Raw genomic sequence first — 25,344 nt, forward strand, 5'->3', positions numbered from 1 at the left:
CAAGATATTTAATGGACTTAGGATCTGAGATAGTTAAAATATCCCCCCAAATGATGCTAAAGTATATTCACAAGGAAATGAATGTCATAACCTCATTAAACCAGATGATTAAGTCCATTCCAAGAAAAAGCACGAATTGCTAAAAACAGCAATTGTATTAAAACTTCAGAATGAACAGAGGATGAAAGGGCTGTGGTGACCAATGGGTGGGTTATAAAGAGAATTAAATTTCCTAGCCCGGTGTGGTGGCTCACGCCTGTCATCCCAGCAGCTCGGGAGGCCAAGGCAGGAGGATCGCAAGTTGGAGGCCAGCCTCAGCAATGCCATCTCAAAAAATATAAAAAGGGGTGTGGATGTGCTTCAGTGAAGAGGGCCTCTGGGTTCAATCCCTGGTTACGCCCTCCCCACTCACCCCCCAAAAGTAGAGAATTCAATTTCCTACAGCTCTGCCAACAGCCGACCCTGAAGATCCACTCCCCGCGTGTCCAGAATTTGCTCACCGCAGTCATGACTAGTTTCGTACCAAAAGAAAAAGTCCAAACTGCCGGCTTTCAGTCCTCCACATTCCCCTCTTTAATATGGCATTTCACACTATATACATGAATGAAAATTGGAAACAAAAAGAACTTTAGTCAAATTCCCCTTCCTCCTCCACCTTTATTGGAATAGTTTAAAATTACATTTTTCTATTTTTTTTTTCTAGGACTTCAGTTGCTTTTTCCATCTGACTTTTAAAAACTGATTACAGCAAATGAAACACAGTTGTCTAAGTGATATAGTATACAAAAATAACATCTTGATTTCTGTGAAAATGCATTTCTCTGCAATTCCTGAATAACTCCAAATTATGCTAACTCTCGAGCATCGATGTTGACTCTGGGTTTTTTGAGATTTCGTCTTTGAAAAAAAAAACAATGTGTTCTAAACCTTTGCCGTCACCATCTGTAGGTCCAGCAGCAGTAGATGCTGCAGAGAAGCTGTTTCCTGTTTTTAGGCTTTTATCCCGGGTGCTCTCGCCTTAGCCATCCACACACACTTTCGTCTTATTTTGTTTACTCCCACTTAACTGTATGTTGCGTGAGGGCCTGATACAGATGTTACTTGATGTTATTTAATAGCTACTGAGGTCAGGCAATCCACGGCCATCATTATGCTAAAATTAAAGTTACTTATGGAAGTTCCAAGACACTTCCAGAATTGGTTTACCTCCTACATGGGAACTTATCCAAGAAGCCCAGAGCGGGCTTACTGGTCGGACTCAACTCTTCCCATTCATCAATCCCTATTCACCAGTGGCGTGGAAAGGGGGTTCTTTAACAAAGCATTATACATAACACCTCTACCAAACTAAACATAAACTTTTTTTTTTGTAGTTAAATGCAGAAAGTCGGTTTTTTTTTTTTTTCCACCCCTTTCCTCCTTTTACACGGCAAGTAAAGCTCACTGGCCTGGGAGTAGCCTCTATCTGCCAACCTTTGGCCAGTGAAGAGGATTCAGAGAAAATAATACAACCATCAATCAGAAAAAGGAGGGGCGACAAAGGAAAATAATTAGGCTGTGGCCTCAATTGTGCATTCCCGTGCAAGATGCCCTGACTCGCCACAGCGGTAACAATTGACTTCACTTGTCTTGCTGCAGTTGATGGCTACATGACCAGTCTCACCACACCTAAGGAAAAAAAAAAAAAAAAGATTTAAGTTTTCCTCTGAACTGATCAAACTACCTACCAAACAGAATAAAAAGCCATTAACAAGCCAAGGAACACTTCAAGGCTATAAATATTTACATTAATAAAGTAAGGGCAGAAACAAGAAATTATCTTAGAAAATTTAACTGGGTGCGGGGGCGCATGTCTGTCATCCCAGCAGCTCAGGAGGCTGAGGGCAGGAGGATTGCAAGGTGGAGGCCAGCCTCCACCACTTAGCAATGCCCTGAGCAACTCAGCGAGACCCTGTCTCTAAATAAAATACAAAATAGGGCTGGGGATGCGACTCAGTAGTCAACTGCCCCTGAGTTCAATCCCAGGTACCAAAAAAAAAAAAAAATCCTTAAGAGCTAAGTGCAGTTGTGCATGCCTGTAATCACAGCTACTAAAGAGGCAGAGACAAGAGGATCACAAGTTCTAGACTGGCCTCAGCAATTTAGCCAGACAATGTCTCAAGAACCAACCAACCAACCAAAACAAAAAGTCCTTAAAGACATCAGCTATACTGGGCAGTAACACACCTGTAATCCTAGCTACTGGGGAGCCTAAGGAAGGAGGATCCTAAGTTCCAGGCCACTCTGGACAACTTAGCAGGACCTTGTTGCAAAAGGAAAAATAAATAGGGACAGCCACACAGAGCCTTGGGTTCACTCCCAGACAGGAAGGTGGGGGGCAGGGGGTTTTGCAAACTGTCCAGGTGCCCTAGCCACTAGTCATCCTGATACACTGACGACCACATAAGCTGCTCTTTATAGGTGCTGAAAAGGAGTGTCATGAGGCCACAGCCAGCTAGCTCCCACTGGAGGGACAGAGCGGCAAGGTCCTTCCACATACACTCACGCCACTTCTGGAGCCTCAGAGCCCCTCCAGGGCCACCCCAACTTACCTATAGCACTTCACTTTGGTGCAGTCTTTCTGAATGTGTCCGAACTCTCCACAAGAATAGCACTTCTGCTCGTCCGCGTGGTCACAGTCACGAGCCAGGTGGCCTGGTTTGCCACAGTTGTAGCAGCACTGCTCTCGCTCTCTCTTGGGCTCCTTGCAGTCCTTGGCGATGTGGCCACCTCTGCCGCAGTTATAGCAGGCTTCAGCAGGAGGGGAAAGAAGCAGACCAAGGCTGTGAACCTCAAGTTCATGGTGCAACGCGTGGAGGGCGGGACCCTGCCCCGCATCCCGGGCTCACCTCGGCGGGGGAGGAGCTGCGAGACACTTACCATCCTCCTGAAGGTCACAATCCTTGGCCAGATGACCAGACTCACCACAGCGGTAACAGATGTCTGGAAGAGATGAGGAAACAAACTGGAAACCTATTTTGAGCAGAAGAGAACAAAAAGAAGTCGGCTGGTTAGACCAGTCTTGATACTAAGGAACACTCAAGCGCTGCAACATTTTTTATTCGACAAAAATACCTCTATCCGAGGTAAAACCACCTCTGCCACGGCTTCTCATTCCACGACCGCGGCCTCCCCCGGTTGGGCACTCCCGGGCCCAGTGGCCAGATCGTCCACACTTGAAACACTCGTTGCTGCTCATGGTTGCAGGTAGATCTTCAAAACATGGAAAAGGACATGACTCAAAGTCACTTTACGTTGGAATGAAACAATCACATCTATATACTTGCACATCAACTGTAAAATACCTACAAAAGTAAAAAATTGTAAAATGTGTACTTTCCGTAATACCCCCACCCAAACACACACTCCGCAGCAATGGGGACTGAACCCAAGGGTGCGTGACCACTGACTGAGCCACTTCCCCAGACTCCTTAGTTTTATAGCACTTCTGCTCGTCTGCGTGGTCATGGTCTTGATGAGCTGCTTAGAGTCTTGCTAAATGGCTGAGGCTGGCCTCCAACTTGCAATCCTCCTGCCTCAGCCTCCAGAGCCACTGGGATTACAGGCGTGCACGACTGTGACAGACTTCCCTTGTTTTTGAGACAGGGTCTTGTTAAATTGCTGAGGCTGACAATGAACTTGGGATGCTCTTGCCTCAGTTTCCCAAATCGCACCCTTCACAATTTCTGATCTTGAAGACTGTTCAAAGTATGTGTGCACCAGGATGTAGGTGAACACATTTGTTGATGGGATGATGAAATCCACAGGGTGTCAATGAATATTCAGTACCAGACACAATACTGCCTTCTTATCCCAGGCCACAGATACCCTTTCATGATTGTAAGGCAGTTAAGCTTTAGTTTGGTCAACTGGAAGTCACTGGCTGGGGACAAAGATTGGAATAACTCTAACAGCTGCAGCAGGATTCTGAAGGTCAGAGGTCAGTTGAAAAAAGTGATCTCACTGGATAATCTTAGCCCCTAATAAAACTGCCTGCATGACAGCAGCTGCCCCATGACTGAGCCAGTCTCCATCAACAACATTTACAAAGACTAAATATTTCTATGTCTACAGGGCACAAATATATTAAAAATATTGGGAACACAAGGTGGTACACCAAATGCTAAAATGCTACCCACAGGACTAGGAACATTTGTTATTTGGCCTCTTCTGTTCTTTCCTCTGCCCAAGTTTCTGTAACTTGATGTTTAAGACAAGGCTACCAGGCTGGGGTTGTGGCTCAGTGGTAGAGCACTTGCCTCACACATGTGAGGCCGTGGGTTCGATCCTCAGCACCACATAAAAAATAAATCAATAAAAATGAAGATATTATGTCCATCTACAACTTAAAACAACAACAAAAAAAGACAAGGCTACCTGGAATTTATTTCAAACTAAACCCTTACTGGGTGACACTTTGAAATAAAAACAAAACACCCACTGAAATAAACGGACTTTGTGCTTCTTATGTAACCATCTAAAAATAATCCCAGGCTATCCCAGAATAGAATACAATGGAATGGAATAGAATGAAATGAAAATCTAACTTCCTATTTCTTTGCTTCCATGGCTAAATATTTTACCCTTCATTCCCCCGCTGAGCAGTGGTACAGTTTTTAAAATACCTTCTTCAAAGATACAGAAAGGTACCATCATCTGGAAAAGAAAGTTTTCCTTCGAGTAAGATTGGATAGCAGAATTACCAGTCCACAGCACCCAAATCCCAAAAGCTGGTTAGGAATTTGGCAGGACCTACCCCACTCGACCCTGTAACCGGTTCATTAACTTGTAGAGAAATCTAGGGACCAGGTCAGGCATGGTGGAGAGTTCTTGGAATCCCAGTGAGTAAGGAGGGTGAAACAGGAGGATCCCAAGTTTGAGGCCAACCTGGGCAATTTAGTGAGACCCCGGCTTTAAAAAAAATAAAAAAAAAAGTAACTAAATATTAAGCTAAAGTGTTTTTTTTTAAGTTTTCTTTTTTAGTTATAGTTGGACACAATCTTTAGTTTTACTTTTATGTTTATGTGGTGCTGAGGATCGAACCAAGGTTACCACTGAGCAACATACAACCCCTCCCTAAAGTTCAGTTTTAAAGGCATTTCCATTGTTAATAACCAAGAGCCCAACACTTATTTATGCCAATACTCTGCATCTGATTGTTAAGAAGTTTCCAAAAGAATATCTCTACCAACTACTGCTACTTGCTATGACCACGTCGCCAAAAAAGTCTGTTGGCTCCACGGGATATTTGTGGTTTCAAATGTATAATGCACATATAATGCACATTTCATGTCAGAAGAATTCACCCAGGAAAAGAGATTTAAAAATATCAACCTAGAGACTGGGGCTGGGGCTCAGTAGTTGAACACTTACCTCTCATGCATGAGACACTGGGTTTGATCCTCAGCACCACATAAATAAATATTTATCTGCATCCATCTACAACTACCCCCCCATTTCCTTTATTCTGCATCTTTTCTAGTTTACACTCAAAATCAGCTTACGTACTTTTTTTTTGAGATTTTTATTTTATTTATTTATTTATTTTTAATTTTTTTATTGTTGGTAGCTTACGTACACTTTAACTATTACTTTCAATGAGTTCTTTTCATTTAAATACCTACAGTTATACTGTAAGTCAGGCCAAATGGCAAGTCCTAAAAATTTGATTATTTACTATTGAAACAAGATGCTTAACTTCTAGCAAAGGAAAAAAATCTGACTTATTCTAAGACAGTGTGTCCCTAAGTTGCCCAGGTTGGCCTCATACTTGTGATCCTATGTGCTTTCTTTTAAATATTTTTAGCAGATTTTTTAAAAATATTTTTAGTAGTTGTAGACAGACACAATGCCTTTATTTTCTTGGTTTATTTATTTTTATGTGGTACTGAGGATCGAACCCAGTGGCTCACACATGTGAAGCAAGCGCTCTGCCACTGAGCCACAACCACAGCCCTCCTATCTCTTTTCTGAGTCCCTGGGATTACAGCCATATGCCACTGTGTCAGGCCACTCCTTGCCATAGCCACTGAGTACAGCTACATCCCAGTCCTTATTTAGGACTTGCTCAGTTGCCCAGAACTGGCCTCAAATTTGCAATCCTTCTGGCTCCCATTTAGCTGGAATTTGGGGAATGCACCAAGTGCACTAAGCTTCAACATGAACTTCTAGAGATATAATGAAGGACAGTCCCTGACAATCTCACCTTCAAAATCATTTTTAAAAATCTGTTCATTTCATAATTGGAAAGTATCAAGGGAAAATGATCTAATGGTCAGAAGATTCCCTTGTCAGTGGAATAGTCAGTGATTAATATGCCAGGCTTAATTTCAGCATAGAAATAACCAATTTTTAAAAAATTTAGCTACTCAAGAACCCATTAACCAATGGGAAAGATCTTTCCCAAACTGTTTTTCCATTTTATCTTTTTTTTTAATCTCTACCCATTGGACCCAGATCCAAAGTTTACAGAGGTGGGGGGGAGGGGACAGGAAATACTTTAACATTAAGCTCCTCTACTTCATCTTTTTTTCTTTCTTTCTTTTCTTTTTTTTTTTGCAGTACTGGGGGGATTGAGCCAAGGGGGACTTTTAATCACTGAGCTACATTCCAGCCCAGCCCTTTTTATTTTTTGAGACAGGGTCTTGCCAAGTTGCTGAGGCTGGCCTCAAACTTGGGATCCCCGCCTCATAATTTCCTACAGTACATTAAGGCAAAAAACCATCAACAAATTCTGTCTCATAATTTCTTATAGTAAATTAAGCCCCCCCCCAAAAAAGGAAAGAATACAAAATCCCACTTAAAGTCTTAAAAAGGGAAATATCAACTTAATTAATAGCCCAGACCCATCATCAGTATGGCATGCTTTTTAAAGGTGTCTCCAGCAGGCTTAGGTAACGTGCCAGCAAAGTGCCTTCTCTCTGGCCAAACTGATCACCAACAGTGAACCAGCTGGTCTGCGCTTACACTGAATTAACTGGTACCTCCTGATAAGACCTTTCACTTGGGCATAAGTAAACATACAACTGCCACATTCAGAGGCACACTAACTTATCCTAGAAAGCAGTTCCCCACAGCCTAATACTCCTCTTAATGTACAAATACATTTCATGAAAATGTATTCAGAAGCCAGGCTCCGTGGCACATGCCTGTAATCTCAGCGACTTGGGAGGCTGAGACAGGAGGATCACAAGTTCAAGGCCAGCCTCACCAACTTAGGCAACTCAGTGAGACCCTGTCTCTAAATAAAATACAAAACAGGGCTGGTGACTGGCTCAGTGGTTAGGCACCCCTGGGTTCAATTCCTGGTATCAAAAAAAAAAAAAAAAAAGTAAAAATTTCACATTATTCCTTAGGAAAACAAAGATAAGACATGGCTGAGAATTATGTCTCCATGATTCTGCCTACAACTGCTCCTGGCTGGATTTCCCCACACTGCTCCCCTACCCCTCCCTGCTCCACCTGTCAGGGGCCAACTGACTTGCCAACTCTATAAAAGAATCTGAACACATCTTCCTGCTCTGAACTCTCCTTCCCATTAAGACTCAAAGACACTTTGTTAATATTTGTCCAATGGCACCACTGGATGACCCCATCACATTCTGGAGGGCAGAGACCAAGTCATTCACCTTTGAATCAGCACAACTATCCATAGTTATGCTTCTAGTAGTGTATAACTCAGTTTTTTACTTATTTGGAGGGATGGGAAGGTCTGATAGTCATTTGATAAATCAAGCTAATTGTACCTTGGAGGGACCCTATCCAATCTAATCAAGCACTAACAAAATCACCCAAATTCTTGCTCTCATTCACAAGAATGACCGCACCAACCGATTTAAAGTAGCAATGTATTTTCAAATATGTGCTCATTACGAATTGACTACACTGACTTTGAAACTCCCAACTTTCTGAAATCATAGCTAAGAGTGTGCACATGGATTTTTAGGATTCACAGCTGGCAGTTTCTGACAGGGATGAAGGCCCAACAGTCTAAAGACACTCCCAACATAAAAATAATCCAAGACAGAAGCAGCTTCCACTTTTGAGATTTCAGTGTATAACAAAGCCATGACTATGACAGTAGAACCAGAAAGTGCTGAATGATAAAAACAGCATTTACTTTATTGATTTTATCTAAATTCCCAGGCTGAAAAATTTCCACCAGGGGTCACTAAAAAAGCCAGCATCCAGGTCAGTACCCCCAGCTTTTCCTATTAGTCCATAAATTCATAATCAACCAGAATTGTGGATTACATGAACTGCCACAAAACATATATACTAGCTTAACATAAAAAATATATATATATACTAGTTTAAAAATAAAAAAGGGCAGAGTAAGCTATATGTGCATACCTGTAATCCCAGAAGTTTGGGAGGCTGAGGTAGAATTGTGAGTTCAAAGCCAGCCTCAGCAAAAGTGAGGTGCTAAGCAACTCAGACCGGTTTCTAGATAAAATACAAAACAGGGCTGGGATGTGACTCAGTGGCCAAGTGGGGGTTGAACCCAGAGTGTCACACTTGTTAGGCAACCACTCTACCCCTGAGCTACATCTCCAGCCCTTTTCTCTTTTGCTTTAAAAAAAAAAAAAAAAAAACCCACTAACTTCTGCACTGATGTATCCTGACAGAGTAAAAAGATTTGGGTAAAAATGAGCCTGGCTTAACCCCTAACCCACCTGAATTACTCAAAAAACACATGGCTGTCCTCCCTGTATTTATAAGAGGGAAATGATTAAACTGATCTGTGGCGAGAACTGTTCTGGGGAACCTTGTGCTAATTTATGGATGGCTCTGTGTAAACACCTGTACAGCTGTGTCCTCTGGGAACACTGTCAGCCTTTCCTTTCCACTCTCCCTCCGTTAGTGAGACTCGTCACACATTCATCAGAACTTAGTTCGAGGCCTACACAGCAGGCTCCTGCAGGAGGTAAGTCCACTTACACTCAAACTTCTCATCTTAGAATCTACTTCCTGAATGGAAGAGAATAAAGGGTAAAAGAAAAATGGGTGATGTCCAACCACCATAAGTCAAATATCTATCTAATCCTCGGCCCCAATATCAGTCAAGATGTGCTTAAAAAAAGACTGAAAATCCATTGAGAGAGGCCACATATGCCAAACTAAGAGGTCGAGCTATTTAAAAAATATACATATTTATTTTTAGTTGTAGTTGGACACAATATCTTTATTTTATTTATTTTTATGTGGTGCTGAGGAGCAAACCCAGGGCCTCTCCCATGCTAGGAGAGCGCTCTACCACTGAGCCACAACCTCAGCCCCAAGAGGTCTGGCTATTTTACAAACCAAATTATGCAGGCTTTAAGGATTAAATCCTGGAAAAAAGCATGCATAGTTATACTAACTCACCTTCAGCAATATCAATAATGGTACATGTGATGATAATAAGAACAGTCAAGAGGGGCTGGGGATGTGGCTCAGGGGTAGAGTGCTCGTCCAGCACATGCGCGGCCCTGGGTTCAATCCTCAGCACCACAGAAAAATAAATAAAATAGAGGCTGGGGTGGCGACTCAGTGGTAGTGCGACTGCCTAGCATGTGTGACGCACTGAGTTCGATACTCAGCACCACATACAAATAAAGATCCATCAACAACTAAATATATATAAAATAAATAAATAAAATAAAGGCATTGTGTTCAATTACAACTAAAAAAGTATATTAAAAAAAGTCAAGAACCCCCTTAGGTTTAAGTGTATGTGATCAAGACTAAAATGAGTTCCAACGAACAAACCAATCATAACTACACCCTAAAATGTTTAAATTCTATAACAGGAATGCTGGGGAATAAAAATGACGCTAACAAAGTAGACCATGCAGCTTACTGACTTCACTGTTTCTACCAACACATCTTTATGTGCTCACATCTGTATGCTGTTATCTCCTTATGTCCCCCAAGCTCAGGGTGATCCCTGTCTCTGTATTGTTGACTTAAATGCATTTAGACCCCAGTGGAGCTTTGCCCTCTGAATGTTCTTACTGATCATTATGCTCCAGTAAGTCAGTTGGGTGTCTCAACACGGTACACAAACACTTTGCTGTTGTAATAAAAATAAACTGCCGATACAATAGAAGGAAGCAAGACACATTCGGCATTACCTGCTTTCCAGTCAAAATAACAGAGAACTTGGCACATAATCATGAGCAATTTTGTTACCCTGGTTCCTGCATTTACTGCCGAAACTTGGTTCATTACATTTATTTCTCTCTGCCCTGATTACCTGTGAAAGTATGGATTAAGAGCTGAACATGAACTATGAATCAAGCATTAAAAAATATATTATTTGGGGCTGTAGTTCAGTGGCAGAGCGCTTGCCTTGCACATGTGAGGCACTGGGTTCGATCCTCAGCACCACATACAAAAATATATATATTATTTATAATACCACAATCTGCAAGTTATACATTCTTGCTCCATTTTAATAAGGAAGCAAGATCTGAGACCAAGTGACTTATCCAAAACCTTCTACAGCTAAGAAAATACCAGAACCAGAGGTGGGCGTGGTGGCACATGCCTGGTATCCCAGCTACTCAGGAGGCTGAGGCAGGAGGATGGCGAGTTCAAAGCCAGCCTCAGCAATTCAGAGACCCTGTCCCTAACAAGGTTTGGGGATGTGGCTTAGTAGTTAAGTGCTCTGGGTTCAATCCCCAGTACCAAAAAAGAAAAGAAAAAAGAAAAAGAGAGAAAGAAAGAAAAGAAAATACCAAAATCAGGATTTTAACAGTGCGAGGCCCTGGGTTCAATCCTCAGCACCACAGAAAAATAAATAAAATAGAGGCTGGGGTGGCGGCTCAGTGGTAGTGCGCCTGCCTAGCATGTGTGGTGCACTAGGTTCGATTCTCAGCACCACATACAAATGTAAATGGTTTGCAGAGGCTTTTTTTAAGTGATAAAGGGTACCAAAAAAGCTAATATAGGAGCACCAATCTCTCCCTACTTCAAATATACCACATGAGCAAATATGGCAAGTAACTTTTTAAAAAGTTGATTTGAATTTCAATGCTATTAAGTATTCATTGCTTCTCTTTAGGTAAACCAAAGTTAAACTAGACAGATGAGTTTAAAAAATATGTAGTCCCACTCTCAACATATTCACATAGCTTTCCTGAATTTTAAACGGAAGTCATTTTTTTCTCTTAACCTCCTTTGAGGCAGAACTTGGGGAGCATCCCTGGCCACACCAACACTGGCAACCTGACTCACTAGTTAATACCTTCACCTTGGATAGTTACAGAGTCACTCCAGGTGGTCCCAGTTACACTGTAGGGATTTCTGGTTAACAAAGTCCTTCAACTTGCAACCTGAATTCTGGTGGTGGCCACAAGCTGTTATTTTATTATCCCAGCAGTTTTTTGTTTTTTTTTAAACAAAACCAGAGAGCACTGCATACAGCTCCTGGGATCTCCTGACAGCATTCCCTGGCTGCAGCACCACCTGCTCCTGCCAGACTGGGCGTCTACTAAGTGACACACTGGTCCACATAGCAGACCAGGGTGCGTGGCTTTCCTCGGGCTCTCCACTTACTGTCAGGAGGCTAAGGAAGAGCAGAGGAGCCAACAGTTTGTTTGTTTTCAACTCTCCCTCCTGCAGGAAAAGAGAAAAAAGAAAGAAAAAGAAAAAATCTCTCTGTGGTCAGCTGTTTAGCCAATAGACCAATCATTCCAATTAGTGCTTACAAGCACCAATCTGGTACTTTCCCACAGACCTGCCACATGTTTTAGAAGCTAAAAATAATCCACAAGCATAAATCATATTACCAAATTCATCTATGATTCAGGTATAATACCTTTAAGTAATACCTATAAATCACTTTGCCTGTTCCAGATGTTCAATTGCCTGCCTCAAGAAATGCCCCCTAAATCTTCTCCTGGTTTGGTTCAAAATATTTAAGAGACTTGCAACATCTGTTTGGAATAAATTACCTCTCTGGTAATCAATAGGAAAAGAAAACGTGGCTCTTGGGTTGAAAAATCATAGTTTTCTGATGGGAAGTACACAGATATATACTGTTAGCTTGTGTTGGGGAAACTGTTGCCAAGAGTTGCAATTTGGAAAATGAAAAAATTTTAAGTCCTTAATTTAGCCCTTGGGAATCTAATAAATTATTCCTTTTATATTCCAATACACAAAGAGTTCCTTGTAGACAAGAATCAGGCTCAAGAACTTAAAAACTATGTATATCTAAGACATGACACTGGTTTGATAAGCCTTAATCAAATGAATCTTTTCAATGTTTTAAAAAAAAATAAAGGAAAAGAGGCTGGGGGTTGGGGTTCAGTTGTAGAGCACTTGCCTACCATGCATGAGGCACTGGGTTCGATTCTTAGCACCATGTAAAAATAAAATGCAGATAGTGTCCACCTAAAACTAAAAAAAATCAATATTTTAAAAAATAATGAAGAGGGCTGGGGTTGTGGCTCAGAGGGAGAGCACTCGCCTAGCATGCTTGAGGCACTGGGTTTGATCCTCAGCACTACATAAAGTAAAAAAAAGACATTACTTCCACCCATAGCTAAAAAATAAACATTAAAAAAAATAATAATTATTTAGAAAAAAACCAGGGGACTGGGGTTGTGGCTCAGTGGCACTGAGCTCGCCTTGCATGTGTGAGGAGGCACTGGGTTCGATTCTCAGCACCGCACAGAATAAAAAAAAATAAAGGTCCATTGACAGCTTGAAAAAATTAAAAAAATAAAAGTTAAACTCATTAAAATAATAATAAAAAAAACAACAGGAGAACGACACTTCGTCCATTTTTTTTTAAACCCTAAGCTTTACATTCAATTTATACTTCTTCAGCAAAGGGGTTACAAAGTTGCTCATTTAAACCCAAAGATTAACTTCGATGCAAACATCCACGGGGTTATGTTTCCAAAACTGGGTCAGACGCCAGGGAACGGGGGGTGGGAATCTCATTTGTAAAATGGAATCTGGGCCCATGATGGGGACACACAGGAGTCCCCCCTCTGCTTTCAAAAAAAAAAAAAGGCCACAGACTCCGAGCCTCCTCTGAGCCTCCCTTGGCTGCCTCCTGAATGACGACGCGCGCCACGTGAAGTCACAGACGGTCCCCGAGCCAAGGGTTTGCTTTGGGGAGACCCCCCTCCCACCCCGCCACCCCGCCAGGACCAGACAGATGCACGCCAAGTGCCCTGTGACAGAGGCCATGTGCTTAGCATGTGGCAACCAGCACCCGACCTCACCCACCCATAAAACCCGAACCCCAACCCCAACCCAGAGGCCGCTCTCAAAGCGGGTCCCCTCGCTATGGAAAGATCTAGATGGAGCCGGGCCGCTCAAGCCCCGCGTCCCCGTCTGTAACCTGCGCCCCTTTAATCCAAGAAGCCACGGCCAGGGCCGCTGCTGGCTGCCCCGATCGTGGACGCTGGACCCCAAAAAAATAAAATAGGATTTTTTTTTCCTCTTCCTTCCTGGTCCTGGGGCCCCTGGACTTGGTCAAAAGTGCGGGTGACTCGGCGACAGTGGCCACCGTGCAATGGCAGCAGCGTGGGCCGAGCGGGGAAGGGGGGGGGGCAGGCAGAGCACACCTCGCAGAGCCCCGGCCCCGCGAGCGGAGTGTCCCCCCCCAGGTGTCCCCACCCCTCCCCCGTGTCCCCGACCCGCAGGCGCCTCCGCAGGCCCCCGCCCGGCACAGGGCCCCCGGCCGCCGCACATGGTCGCCCGACCCCCACCCCGGCTCCCGGGCCTGTCCCCACCCCACCGCCTCTTTCCAGAAAGTTCCCGCCAAATCGACCCTGGGCCCCCCGCTTCCCGGGCCTCCGCGCCAAGGGCACCCTCCGGGCCCGGGCCGCCTGAGGCCTGGGGTGCGGCCTGGGCACCGGGAGAGGTCCCCCCCCCCACCCGAGGACCGCGGCCTGGTCCCCGGGAACCCCACGAAGAACACTCAGGGTCGCCCGAGCCCAGTCACGCCGGGTCCCCGAGCCCCGAGCGGCCGCCGCCGAGCTTCCCGCCTGACGCAGCAGCCGCGGCGCAGGCCCCAGTGCGGCCGCCATCGCCGCCTCCTCTCTCGCCTCCCCCTCGTCCGTGCCCGCCTCGGCCGCGGGACCCACCCGCCGTGGCGGTCCTCCCCCTTTCCCCCACCCCGGACCCCAGCCGCCCCCTTCCGCCCTCACCTCTCGGCGTCGGAGCGGGCCCGCGGGCAGCGGAGACTCGGGACGCAGGCCCGGAGAAGGCGGCTCGCCAGGCAGCGGCTGTTTATTTTCAGGGTCCTTGCCTGCGCCACACGCGGGTCTGCACACGGCCCCACACACGCCGCTGCGCACGGCTCGCCTCCGCCTCGCCCACGCGGCCAATCAGCGCGCACGGCTCGGCCGGCCAATCAGGAACGCCCGCGGTGGGTGGGGGGGGCAGGGGGCGGGGCAAGGAAGGACGACCCTGGCGCGGCGCGGCGCGGTGCGGCTCGGACTTCTGGCCTCGGCGCGCGGCCGCGGCTTTTCCCGGCGTGCTCCGCGCGCGGCCTTTTTCCCGCCCGGATCCCAGCCCTGATCTCCTCCCCGGACTTTCCTCCTTTCGTTCCCCGAGGCCCGCCCTGGCCCCTGGGGAAGTCGGCCGACCCCGCCCTGGGCAATGTCACCCAGGGAGTGTGTGGAGGGCCGCGTTCCGAGGGCGGTGACTCTTAATTTGCGTGGAACCGAGGAAAAGGCCCCCCCCCCCCCCCCCGCTCGGGCTCCTCCTGTGGCTGCAGCTCTAGGGCCGCAGGGGCCTCTGGGAAAAATTATTATTTTTTAATTTTTTTTTTTTTGACCAGAGACATCGGACCTAGGGGGTGCTTAACCCCTGAGCCACGTCCCCAGCCCTATTTTTGTATTTATTTAAAGACAGGGTCTCACTGAGTTGCTGAGGGTCAGGCTCCATTTACTGAGGCTGGCCTCCAACTGTGATCCTCCTGCCTCAGCCTCCCAAATGGCTGGGTTGACAGGCCGCGCCTGGCTTTCTCTTTTTGTTCTTTTTTCGTTCTTTTGAGACAAAGGTCTCTACATTTCCAAAGCCTCCTTGGAACTTGAGATCCTCCTGCCTGGTTTCCCAGCAGGTGGGATTACAGGCCTGTGTCACTGTCACACACACACACACACACACACCCCGCTGAGATTGTTGGGGGGGGCGGGGAGGGTTGTGAGTGACCCTGGGCAGAGCCTATAAGACCTGGATGCTCTCACCACCAGGACTGGTGGTGTTCCCTCCCAAGGGAGGATGTAGAGGACAAGAACAGGCTGTGTTTATGACAACAGTGCTTGTGATGTCCCCTAGGATTTAAGACTAAGAGAGGCCAGAGAGACTACTTGACTTGGGCTATCAACATTCAAGAATGGCCTTTACTTTTTTGTTTTGTTTTTAGTACTGGAGATTGGACCCAGAAAAGCTTTATCAATAAGCCCCATCCCCAGAACTTTTTTTTTTTTAAAACAGGGTCTCACTAAGTTGCAGAGGCTGGCCTCCAACTTGCAATCCTCCTCCCTCAGCCTCCCAAGTCATTGGGATTGCAGGTGTGTACTACTGTGCACCCCTAGGAATAGCCTTGCATTTGAAATTTTCTAAAATATATATATATATATATATATATATATATATATATATATATATATATATAGTCCTAGATTCTCAAGGAAAAAAATCTGAAAGGTTTTCATCTAATTGAAAATATTCATTTTAGACCCTGGGTTTCATCGCCAACACTTAAAAAAAAATTCAGCCTGAACCAAAACATTCTAGTACTTTCTGTCCCATTTTGGAATGGCTTTTATTAGAAGCAAGAAAGAAGTGGAAGATTCTCAAGTCTCTTGAACTCCAAAAGGTACTGAAATGACTATAGTCTCATACAGAATAGGGTCTGTTCCAAGTTTTTGGCTGGTGTTTCCAACAGTGGAGGCTTATGGTTTTTTTACTATTTTTTTAGGTGTTGATGGACCTTTATTTTGTTCAAATTATTTCTATGTGGTGCTGAGAATCGAACCCAGTGCCTCATACATGCTAGGCCAGCGCTCTGCCACTGAGCCTCAACCTCAGCCCCTATTTTTGATTTTGAGATTTTTACTTTTTTTTTCTTTTTTTGATATCAGGGATTGAACCCAGGGCCGCTTAACCACTGAACCTCATCCCCAGCCATTTTTTATTTGATTTAGAGACAGGGTCTCACTGAGTTGCTTAGGGCCTCACTAAGTTGTGAGGCTGCCTTTGAGTACTTGATCCTCCTGCCTCAGCCTCCTGAGCTGCAGAGACTACAGGTATGTCCCTCCACACCCAACTTGGAGTCTTTATTTCTTTCATGATTATCTTTTTTTCTTTGAAGTTGAGTGCACAAATCTATTAAAAGAAAAATGAGGAAGTACAGTCCTTGTTGTGGCTCTGTAGATTTGGTCTCAGTGGATTCTTCAAATTCCAAAAGGATAGCCAGGGGCGGTGGCCCACGCCTATAATCCCAGGAGTTTGGGAGGCTGAGGCAGGAGGATCACCAGGTGGAGGCCAGCCTCAGCAACTTCGCGAGGCCCTAAGCAACTCAGGGAGACCCTGTCTCTAAATAAAATGCAAAAATAGGGCTGGGGATGGGGCTCAGGGGTTGAGTGCCCCCGAGTTCCATCCCCAGTGCCAAAAAAATAATTTTTTTTTCAGAAGGATGATTGTTGGAAAGTTTTAAGGATTTGATTACTGGCACAGTGGTGCATGGTAATCCCAGCCACTCAGGAGGAGGCTGAGGCAGGAGGATTGCAAATTGGAGACCAGCCTAGGTAACTGATCTAGACCCTCTCAAAAATAAAAAAAATTGAAAGGTCCAGGGATATGGCCCAGTGGTAAAGCATCCCTGGATTCAATTCCCCAGTACAAAAAATAAAACTCAAGGTTTGAGTCAGGCATTAAACCTGGGTTTCAATCCTTAGTGCTTAGTCATTGCAAAGCATTTATCAAATTAGGGTGATTAAAAAAAAAAGAAAAGAAAAAAAAAACAAATTAGGGTGATAAATTTACAGAGTCCAAAAAAGGTAAGGATTACCAAGGAGGGAATATATGGGTGATTTCAAGGATCAATAATATTTTCAATTTTTTTTTTCTTTAAACCACAACCATCTAAAGTCAAAATGCTTTTAAAAATTCAGAATGAAAAGGCCTCACCCTTAATCAGGTTTAATAAATGCCTGGCAGTTTTATGCATTGAGCTCCAACACCATGATAAAATGGGATTTTTGTATTTAGACAGTTGTAGGCCAAGAAGCTGAGGAAGCTTTATAGATTTATAGATCTCTCCTCCTTAATCTGATTAATCTTTGTAATAGCTCAAGGTAAAGGTGTTTACAGACACTTACGTGAGGCTCAGTACGAAGTCCAGCCAGCGAGCCTCACCCCACACCAGGAAGACAAAATTATCAGGGGACATGAATATGGATTCTTTTTTTTTTTTTTTGGTACCAGGGATTGAACTCAGGGGTGCTCAACCCCTGAGCCCCGTCCCCAGCCCCTTTTTCTATTTTATTTAGAGACAGGGTCTCGCTGAGTTGCTTAGGGCCTCCCTAAGTGGCTGAGGCTGGCCTCCAATTTGCAATCCTCCTGCCTCAGCCTCCGGAGCTGTTGGGAATTAACAGCTGTGCGCCACCACTCCCGGCCATAAATATGGTTGAAATATTAACGTTTTTAAACCAGCTGAAGAAAATGGTATTTTTAAATAAATAAAATTCATTTAAATAAACTTTAAATAAATAAATAAAAACTTTTTATTTGTTTTAAATAAACAAAACTTCTAGTAAGTTTTAAAAGACTTGAGTAGAAAAAATGGAAACACAAAGAGGTGTTGACCGCTTGGTGTTGGGAGTTGTTGCAGGAGACAGCTCCTGTCTCCCTGGTATCCAGCTGTGATGGCTGTTATTACTAAAGCCAGACTGGTCATGAAGCAGTATGACTGTCCCCAAACAAGGTCTCTGATGGAACTTAAGTACAGGCCTTGTACTCCCCGTATGTGAGCTTGGGAACACCTGTTCCGCTAGGGATGTTGGGAAATGAAGGAAAAAACCTGACACTGTGGTACCTGTCTGTCATCCAAGTGGCTCAGGAGGCTGAGGCAGGAGGATCAAAAGTGGAGGCCAGCCTCAGCCACTGAGCAAGGCCCTAAGCAACTCAGCGAGACCCGGTCTCTCAATAAAATATAAAAAGGGCTGAGGACGAGGGTCAGTGGCAGCACACTTGCCCAGCATGCATGAGGCACTGGGTTTGATCGTCAGCACCACATAAAAATAAAGAAAGAAAATAAAATCATTCTGTCCATCTACAACTACAAAAAAAAATTTTTTTAAAGGGTTTAGGATGTGGCTCAGTGGTTAAATGCCCCTGGGTTCAATCCCCTGTTCTAGAAAAAAAAAAAAAAAGTCCCCAGAAAGTATATAAATTCTGGAAGAGGGACCATCTAGAATACTGATTCAGCATGATTCAGGATTCCTTAAAATGGGAAGCAGTTGGCTGCCAAAAAATCTCTTCGTTTCTGTTGAAATGGCCAACTGCAGAGCACATGCCTTAGATTCTGCTATTATTATTGAGATGATAGATAAATCTTTCCGGGTTTTGTTTTCTCTGCCAACAGGAAAATGGTGTTCTGTGACTTGACTTGGAAACTATGTGGCTGAGGTTGAGAAGACCAAATTGATGTTTTCATCCTGCGTGTCTGCTTCACTAAGCTACATCCTGAACTAGGAATCAGCAACGAATAACTCATCATTTAGTATTGTATACATAAAGCTCCTCTAACAATACCAGGCAAGGCACAGTGGCCCACGCCTGTCATCCCAGCAGCTTGGGAGGCTGAGGCAGGAGGATCGCAAATTGGAGGCCAGCCTCAGCAACTTAGGGAGGCCCTAAGCAACTCAGTGAGCCCCTGTCTCTAAATAAAATATAAAAAGGGTTGGAGACGGGGCTCAGGGGTTAAGCACCCCTGGGTTCAATGCCCCCCCAAAATACCCCAAATATAAAATGCCAGGCAGAAAGTAATCATTATTAAAGTATTATCTGATTAGAACAAATTTTTAAAAATGAAATAAAAAAGAACCAATGATATAAGGTTTTGAGTTCGAATCTCATTAACAAAAGCTCTTTCTGGGGGCTGTGGCTGAGGCTCAGGCTCAGTGGTAGACACTCACCTAGCACGTACGAGGCCCTGGGTTCCAGCCTCAGCCCCACATCCAAATAAATAAAATTAAAGTATTGTGTCCACCTACAGCCAAATTTTTAGGGGGCGCGGGTGACTGGGGATTGAATCCAAGAACACTATACCACTGACCCACGTCCCTAGTTCTTTTTTATTTTGAGTGTTTTGCTAAGTGGCTCAGGGTTTTGCTGAATTGGTGAGGCTGACCTCCAACTTTAGATCCTCCTGCCTCAGCCTCCTGAGCCACTTGGATTATTTTTTATTTTTTAGGCATACAGGACAGTAGTGGATATTCTGTCATATCACACATACGTGGAATATAACTTTGCACTCCTGTGGCTGGACCTGTTGTGGGGTGTCCCTGGTCGTGGGTTCCTGTGTGAACACGGGAAAGTGACGTCCATTCATTCCCCTGTCTCTCCCAGTCCCCTCCCCTCCCTTCCCTTCACTCCCCTGCATCTCATCCAGTGAACTGCTATCCCCCCCTTATTGTGAGTCAGTGTCCCCATATCAGAGAGGACATTCAGCCTTTGGTTTTGGGGACTGGCTGATTTCACTCAGCATGATCGTCTCCAGCTCCATCCATTGACCAGCAAATGCCATCATTCCATTCTTCTTCAAGGCTGCGTAATATTCCACAGTGTATATGGACCACAATTTCTTTATCCATCCACCTGTTGAAAGGCACCTAGGCTGGCTCATAGCTATTGTGAACTGACCAGCTATAAACATTGAGGTGGCTGTGTCCCTGTCGTGTGCTGATTTTAGGCCCCATGGGAGTGGGATGCTATGTAGTTCTATACAATTTCCTCACAAGTAAGTCCATGTATCCGAATTTAAGATACAGGTTCAACACAAAAATCACTCCTGATAGCCGGGTGCAGTGGTACACACCTGTTATCCTAGCGACTCAGGAGGCTGAGGCAGGAGGATCGCAAGGTGGAGGCCAGCCTCAGCCACTTAGCAAGGCCCTAAGCCACTCATGGAGACCCTGTCTCTAAATAAAACACAAAATAGGGCTGGGGACGGGGCTCAGGGGTCGAGCACCCCTGGGTTCCAATCCCCTAGTCCTGTTAAAAATAAAGAAAAAGCAAACCTTGGCCTTAGTTTTAGAGGCCTTCAGATATGTGTGTCTCGTCTCAACCCAAGTCACGGTGTGTCCCGCATCTGACCAGCCCTTAGAAGGCGGCCATACTGTCCTCCCCTGGTGTTACTGAGGCCCCAGCGCGGCTGGCCTCCAATTTTCAATCCTCCTGCCTCAGCCTCTCAAGGATCAGCTTCTCAAGCTGGTGAGTCTGGTATGGTCCGTGCTCACACAGTGACTTTGGAAGGAGACACGGCTGTGGGGGGGGCCCAAAGTGACTGTGATGTCAGGTGACAGACTTTTTCTCTCCCTTCTCATCTGCTCAGCTGCTGCCCTCTCCCTGGGCGGAAGCGGAAGCTGGTACTCTGCGGTCGTGACCCTGGATGTGCGGGTCACACGAGCTGTCCCCCAGAACCCTGGGAATCGTCCTCCTCCTCTGACTGAGGGAGCTCAGCTGTGGTCAGTGCCACCCAGAGACAGTCTGCAGAGCTGAACCAACAATTGGAAACTTTACCCTCGTTTATTCATTCACAAAACATTCATAAACCAAAATGACCTTGGTGAGTTTATTTTTTTTTATTTTTATCTCTTTTTTTTTCTTTTTTGGTCCCAGGGATTGAACCCAGGGGTGCTTTACCACTGAGCCCCATCCCCAGCCCTTTTTAGATTTTATTTAGAGACAGGGTCTTGCTAAATTGCTTAGGCTTCACTAAGTGGCTGAGGCTGGCCTCCAACTTGCGATCCTCCTGCCTCAGCCTCCTGAGCCACTGGGATGACAGGCGTGCTCCACCACGCCTGGCCTCTATTTTTTTATTTTTTTTTACACCCACTTTTATATATTCTTATATAAAAAAACAGTAGAGCCTGATGAGATGGCACATACCTATAATCGAAGCAACTTGGGAGGCTGAGGCAGGAGGATCACAAGTTGGAGGCCAGCCTCAACAGCTTAGCAAGACTCTCAGCAATTGACCCTGTCTCAAAATTTTTAAAATAAGGGCTGGGGAAGGAGCTCAGGGGTAAAGTGCCCCTGGGTCCCCTCCCCAGTACCAAAAGCAAACACAAAACAAAAATAAAACCTGAGAGTTTAGATCCACGATGACAAAGGATCCAATATGACTCATAGGGACAGTCACAGGGAGTCTGAGAGCAGAAATGTCTCATGATGACTCCAGAGGGAACCTGAGCGTGGCCTTCAGTGAATGAGGGTTGGTGCCTGGGCGGTCCCTCTGCCTCCTGGGGTCACCCCTGAGTGGCCCAGTTTCCTCCCCGTCTGTGCTCAGGCGGGCTCCTGGCCCTGCACCTGAGAGTCACCCAGACAGAGCGTCCCCCACAGGCTTTTCCTGTTCCTAAGTACCTTCCCACCTGATTCTGCTGGTGACAGCACTTGGCTTGGCTTTTTTGCCAACCTCTGCCATGACACAGTGAACTAGACGCCCCAGAACTGGAATTCAAACCGTTTTCAGGTCCGACTCCCACACCGTGGGGAAGCTGGCCCTCACGAGAGGGCTGTGAGCTTACCAGACTGTGTGTGAGGCCAGACGACATTACTGTGACAGTACCAGACAGGGAACCCAGGGGCCCTGACCATGAGCCACAAGCCCAGACCTTTTTATTTTGCAGAGAACAGGGTCTCACTAAGTTGCTGAGGCTGGCCTCCAATTTTCAATCCTCCTGCCTCAGCCTCTCAAGGATCAGGAATTAAAGGTTGGTACCACCATGCCTGGCTTATTTTGTGATTTTTGATTTTTATTATAATTTGTATCATGGTTATTCATTCAAACTGCAAGTAAGGTAATGCTTTTCACACTAAAATATGTCTGTTTTGTTTTTTGTTATATATATATTTTTTTTTTCTTTATTTATTTATACTTTTATTTTATTTACTTATTTTTATGTGGTGCTGAGGATCGAACCCAGGGCCTCGCATGTGCTAGGCGAGTGCTCTACTGCTGAGCCACAACCCCAGCCCTCATGTCTATTGTAAAACTTTTTTTGTGTGTGTGTTGTGTTATAGAAACACAGGGGGAGGTAAAAATACTATTTATTCAGAGGCTGAGGCAGGAGGATCGCAAATTGGAGGCCAGCCTCAACAACTCAGCAAGGCCCTAAGCAACTCAGCGAGACCCTGTCTCTAAATAAAATATAAAAAGGGCTGGGGACAGGGCTCGGGGGTTAAGCCCCCCTGGGTTCAGTCCCTGGGACCAGTAAATAAATAAATAAGTTCCAGATGGTGCTTTTAAATATCTTGGTTCATTTCAACTAAACCTCACAATGTCTTGTAAAGAGGACCAATGTTTTTGTGTTTGTTTTGAGACAGGGTCTCACTCCGCTGCTCAGACTGAACTTGGGCACAAGTGGTCCTCCTCCCTGGGACTCTGAAGGAGCTGGACTCCAGGTGTGTGGCTCTGATCTATGTTTTTTGTTTTGTTTATTTTGAGTTTTGGGTGGTATTTGGGAACTCTTTGTACTTTTTGCTCAACTTTGCTATGAACTTCAAATTGCTCAACGACAAATTAGACATTTGCATGACTCTCTGAATTGGACTCTTTAAAAGGGTGACTTTGGGCCAGAATCCCAGGGTCTCAGGAGGCTGAGGCAGGAGGATCGCAAGGTGGAGGCCAGCCTCAGCAAAAAGCGAGGCCCCGAGCAACTCAGGGAGACCCTGTCTCTAAATAAAATACAAAATAGGGCTGGGGGTGGGGCTCAGGGGTTGAGGGCCCCTGAGTTCAATCTCTGATACCAAAATAAATAAATAAATAAATAGAAATAATTAAAAGGGTGACTTTTATGGTATGTCTGTTATTTATCTCAATAAACCTATTATAAAAATGATCCTAGCTAGGTGTCATGGCACACACCTGTAATCCCGCCTACTTGGGAGGCTGAATCAGGAGGATCCTGAGTTCAAGGCCAGCCTTTGTCACTCTTCCTGGTCTGGGCCTCAACCCTCTTCCAGAAAATTTTCTTTTCTTTTCTCATTTTTTATATTTTTGGTACTAGAGATTGAACCCAGGGGCACTTAACCCCTGAGCCCCGTCCCCAGCCCTTTCTATATTTTATTTAGAAACAGGGTCTCGCTGAGTTGCTTAGCACCTAAATTGCTGAGGCTGGCCTCCACCTTGCGATCCTCCTGCCTCAGCCTCCAGAGCCACTGGGATGACACACACGCACGATGACTCCCGGCTTCTTTCTAGATTTCTTTCCCTTCATTTTGCTGCAAATTAAAACAACAGGAATCAGCACTGATTTTGCAAACGGACCTACCAAGGCAACTTGAGGCCTTGCAGACCCAGCAGAGCGTCTGGCACGGCCTGTGCAGGCTGGTCCCTGGCCACTGTCCCCAGAGGCTGCCTTTCAACAGGGAGCCCCAAGCTGTCTCCATTGACCGCAGCTGAGGAGTCAGAGAACATTGTTTCACGTTCTTTGCCAAAAGAGACTCTAAATGGTGCTGAGTCGGAGGATCTATCAACATCCTTTGCTTTTAGATATTTTCCTTTATCCGGCCGGTGCGCAGATAATCAGCCCGAGTTCTGGAAGTGTGTTTCTGAGAAATACAGACCAATGAGTCTGCAAAGTCCTTGGGCAGAGCATCTCAAGCTTCCCAGCCTGGGACAAGGCACTTCAAGACAAATCACAGATTGTATTACATCAGGAGAATCTTCTGAAAAAAAATATGCATTAATTGTTGACAGGAAATTTGTAGTCTATATGAAAATGGCAATACTTTAAAATCTTTGCTTTAATTTTGCACTTGATTTAATTTAAATATTTATATTATTTAAATATTCATACATACACACACATGCACACATATATGTAAATTTTATATATGTAAATTATATACATATGTAAATTTATATGTAAATTTCCATATATGTAAATTTTATATGTAAATTTCTATGTATGTAAATTTTATATGTAAATTTCTTATATATGTAAATTTTTTTTTCACTGAGGATTTTACCCAGGGGTGCTAAGCCAGTGAGCTACATTTCCAGTCTTCATTTTTCATTTTTTTAAAAATAATGGTCTTCCTGATTGCTCCTATTTTTTAAAATTTATTTTTTAGTTGTAGTTGGACACAATCTTTATTTAATTTTTTTTTTTTTGTGGTGCTGAAGATCGAACCCAGGGCCTCGCCCATGCGAGGCGAGCGCTCTACCACTGAGCCACAACCCCAGCCCCCTTATTTTTTATTTCTGAGACAGGGGCTCACTAAGTTGTGGAGGGCCTTACTAAATGGTTGAGGCTGGCCTCCAACTTGTGATCCTCCTGTCTCAGCCTCCTGAGTTGCTGAGATTGCAGGCCTGAGCCACCGGCACCTGGATTCAGGACAGCGAATAGATCATATCAGCTCTTTGGGTTGTAAATTGATCCATTAAATCCAAAGTTTGCAATTTGGGGACTGTTTCAGTAACATAGGTGCAGTAGAATAGGTTGGGAATCATAATATATTTCAAGATTCCACTTGAACACCTTGGCATGGTATTTCTGGACACTGTCATTGTCTTTACCATTTGAGAATCAGTTGCCTCTTGTGTCAAGTCTGGAACCATCTTGGACAGTTGCAGGTCAGAGAGCCTCACACCTTCCTCCCTCCGATGAGTCCTCATTGCCTGGGTTGTGGATCCTAACCAGAGGTCTCTTCTGAAGGACATCACGTTGCAGGAGGAAGTGGTGCTCGCCCATCATATCCCAGCGGCTCAGGAGGCTGAGGCAGGAGGATCGCAAGGTGGAGGCCAGCCTCAGCCACTTAGTGAGGCCCTCAGCAATTCAGGGAGACCCTGTCTCTAAATAAAATAGAAAAAGGGCTGGGGACGGGGCTCAGGGGTTAAGTGTCCCTGGGACCAAAAGAAAGAAGGTCCACCTTGTGCAGCTTCTAGGCTGCCCTGGGCTCCAGCCAGCATCCTCTGGCCCAGCTCCAGCCTTTTGTAGCTTCCTGTCTGAGAGTCTCTCCCTTGGGCGAGCAACCAAGCCCGGCCCTCCACCCACACCCCGCCCTAAGCCCTCACCCCTGAGTCATCTTGGCTGGCCCAGCACTTTCTGCTCAGTAATCATG

The 25,344-nt window shown here is 45.2% G+C and overlaps 1 protein-coding gene across 5 annotated transcripts; it reads right to left on the reverse strand.

The window, feature by feature from the left end:
- Positions 1–549: 549 nt before the first annotated feature.
- On the reverse strand, positions 550–14,338 carry Cnbp (CCHC-type zinc finger nucleic acid binding protein). 5 transcript variants are annotated; one of them, XM_071605930.1, is made up of 6 exons: positions 14,190–14,337; positions 11,581–11,640; positions 3,115–3,252; positions 2,920–3,012; positions 2,592–2,790; positions 550–1,668 (listed from the first exon to the last, which is right to left on the reverse strand). In XM_071605930.1, the coding sequence occupies exons 3-6, from the start codon at positions 3,236–3,238 to the stop codon at positions 1,551–1,553; spliced, it is 534 nt and encodes a 177-aa protein (XP_071462031.1). In that variant the 5' UTR covers positions 3,239–3,252; positions 11,581–11,640; positions 14,190–14,337; the 3' UTR covers positions 550–1,550. The 5 variants fall into 5 exon arrangements, with proteins under 5 accessions (XP_071462031.1, XP_027810246.1, XP_027810244.1 ...); XM_027954445.2 differs by lacking the exon at positions 11,581–11,640 and having other exon boundaries at positions 2,920–2,982; positions 14,190–14,338; XM_027954443.2 differs by lacking the exon at positions 11,581–11,640 and having other exon boundaries at positions 3,136–3,252.
- Between the last annotated feature and the right edge of the window lie 11,006 nt (positions 14,339–25,344).

This window comes from Marmota flaviventris, chromosome 20 (assembly GCF_047511675.1).
Source record: "Marmota flaviventris isolate mMarFla1 chromosome 20, mMarFla1.hap1, whole genome shotgun sequence".
Taxonomy (NCBI): domain Eukaryota; kingdom Metazoa; phylum Chordata; class Mammalia; order Rodentia; family Sciuridae; genus Marmota; species Marmota flaviventris.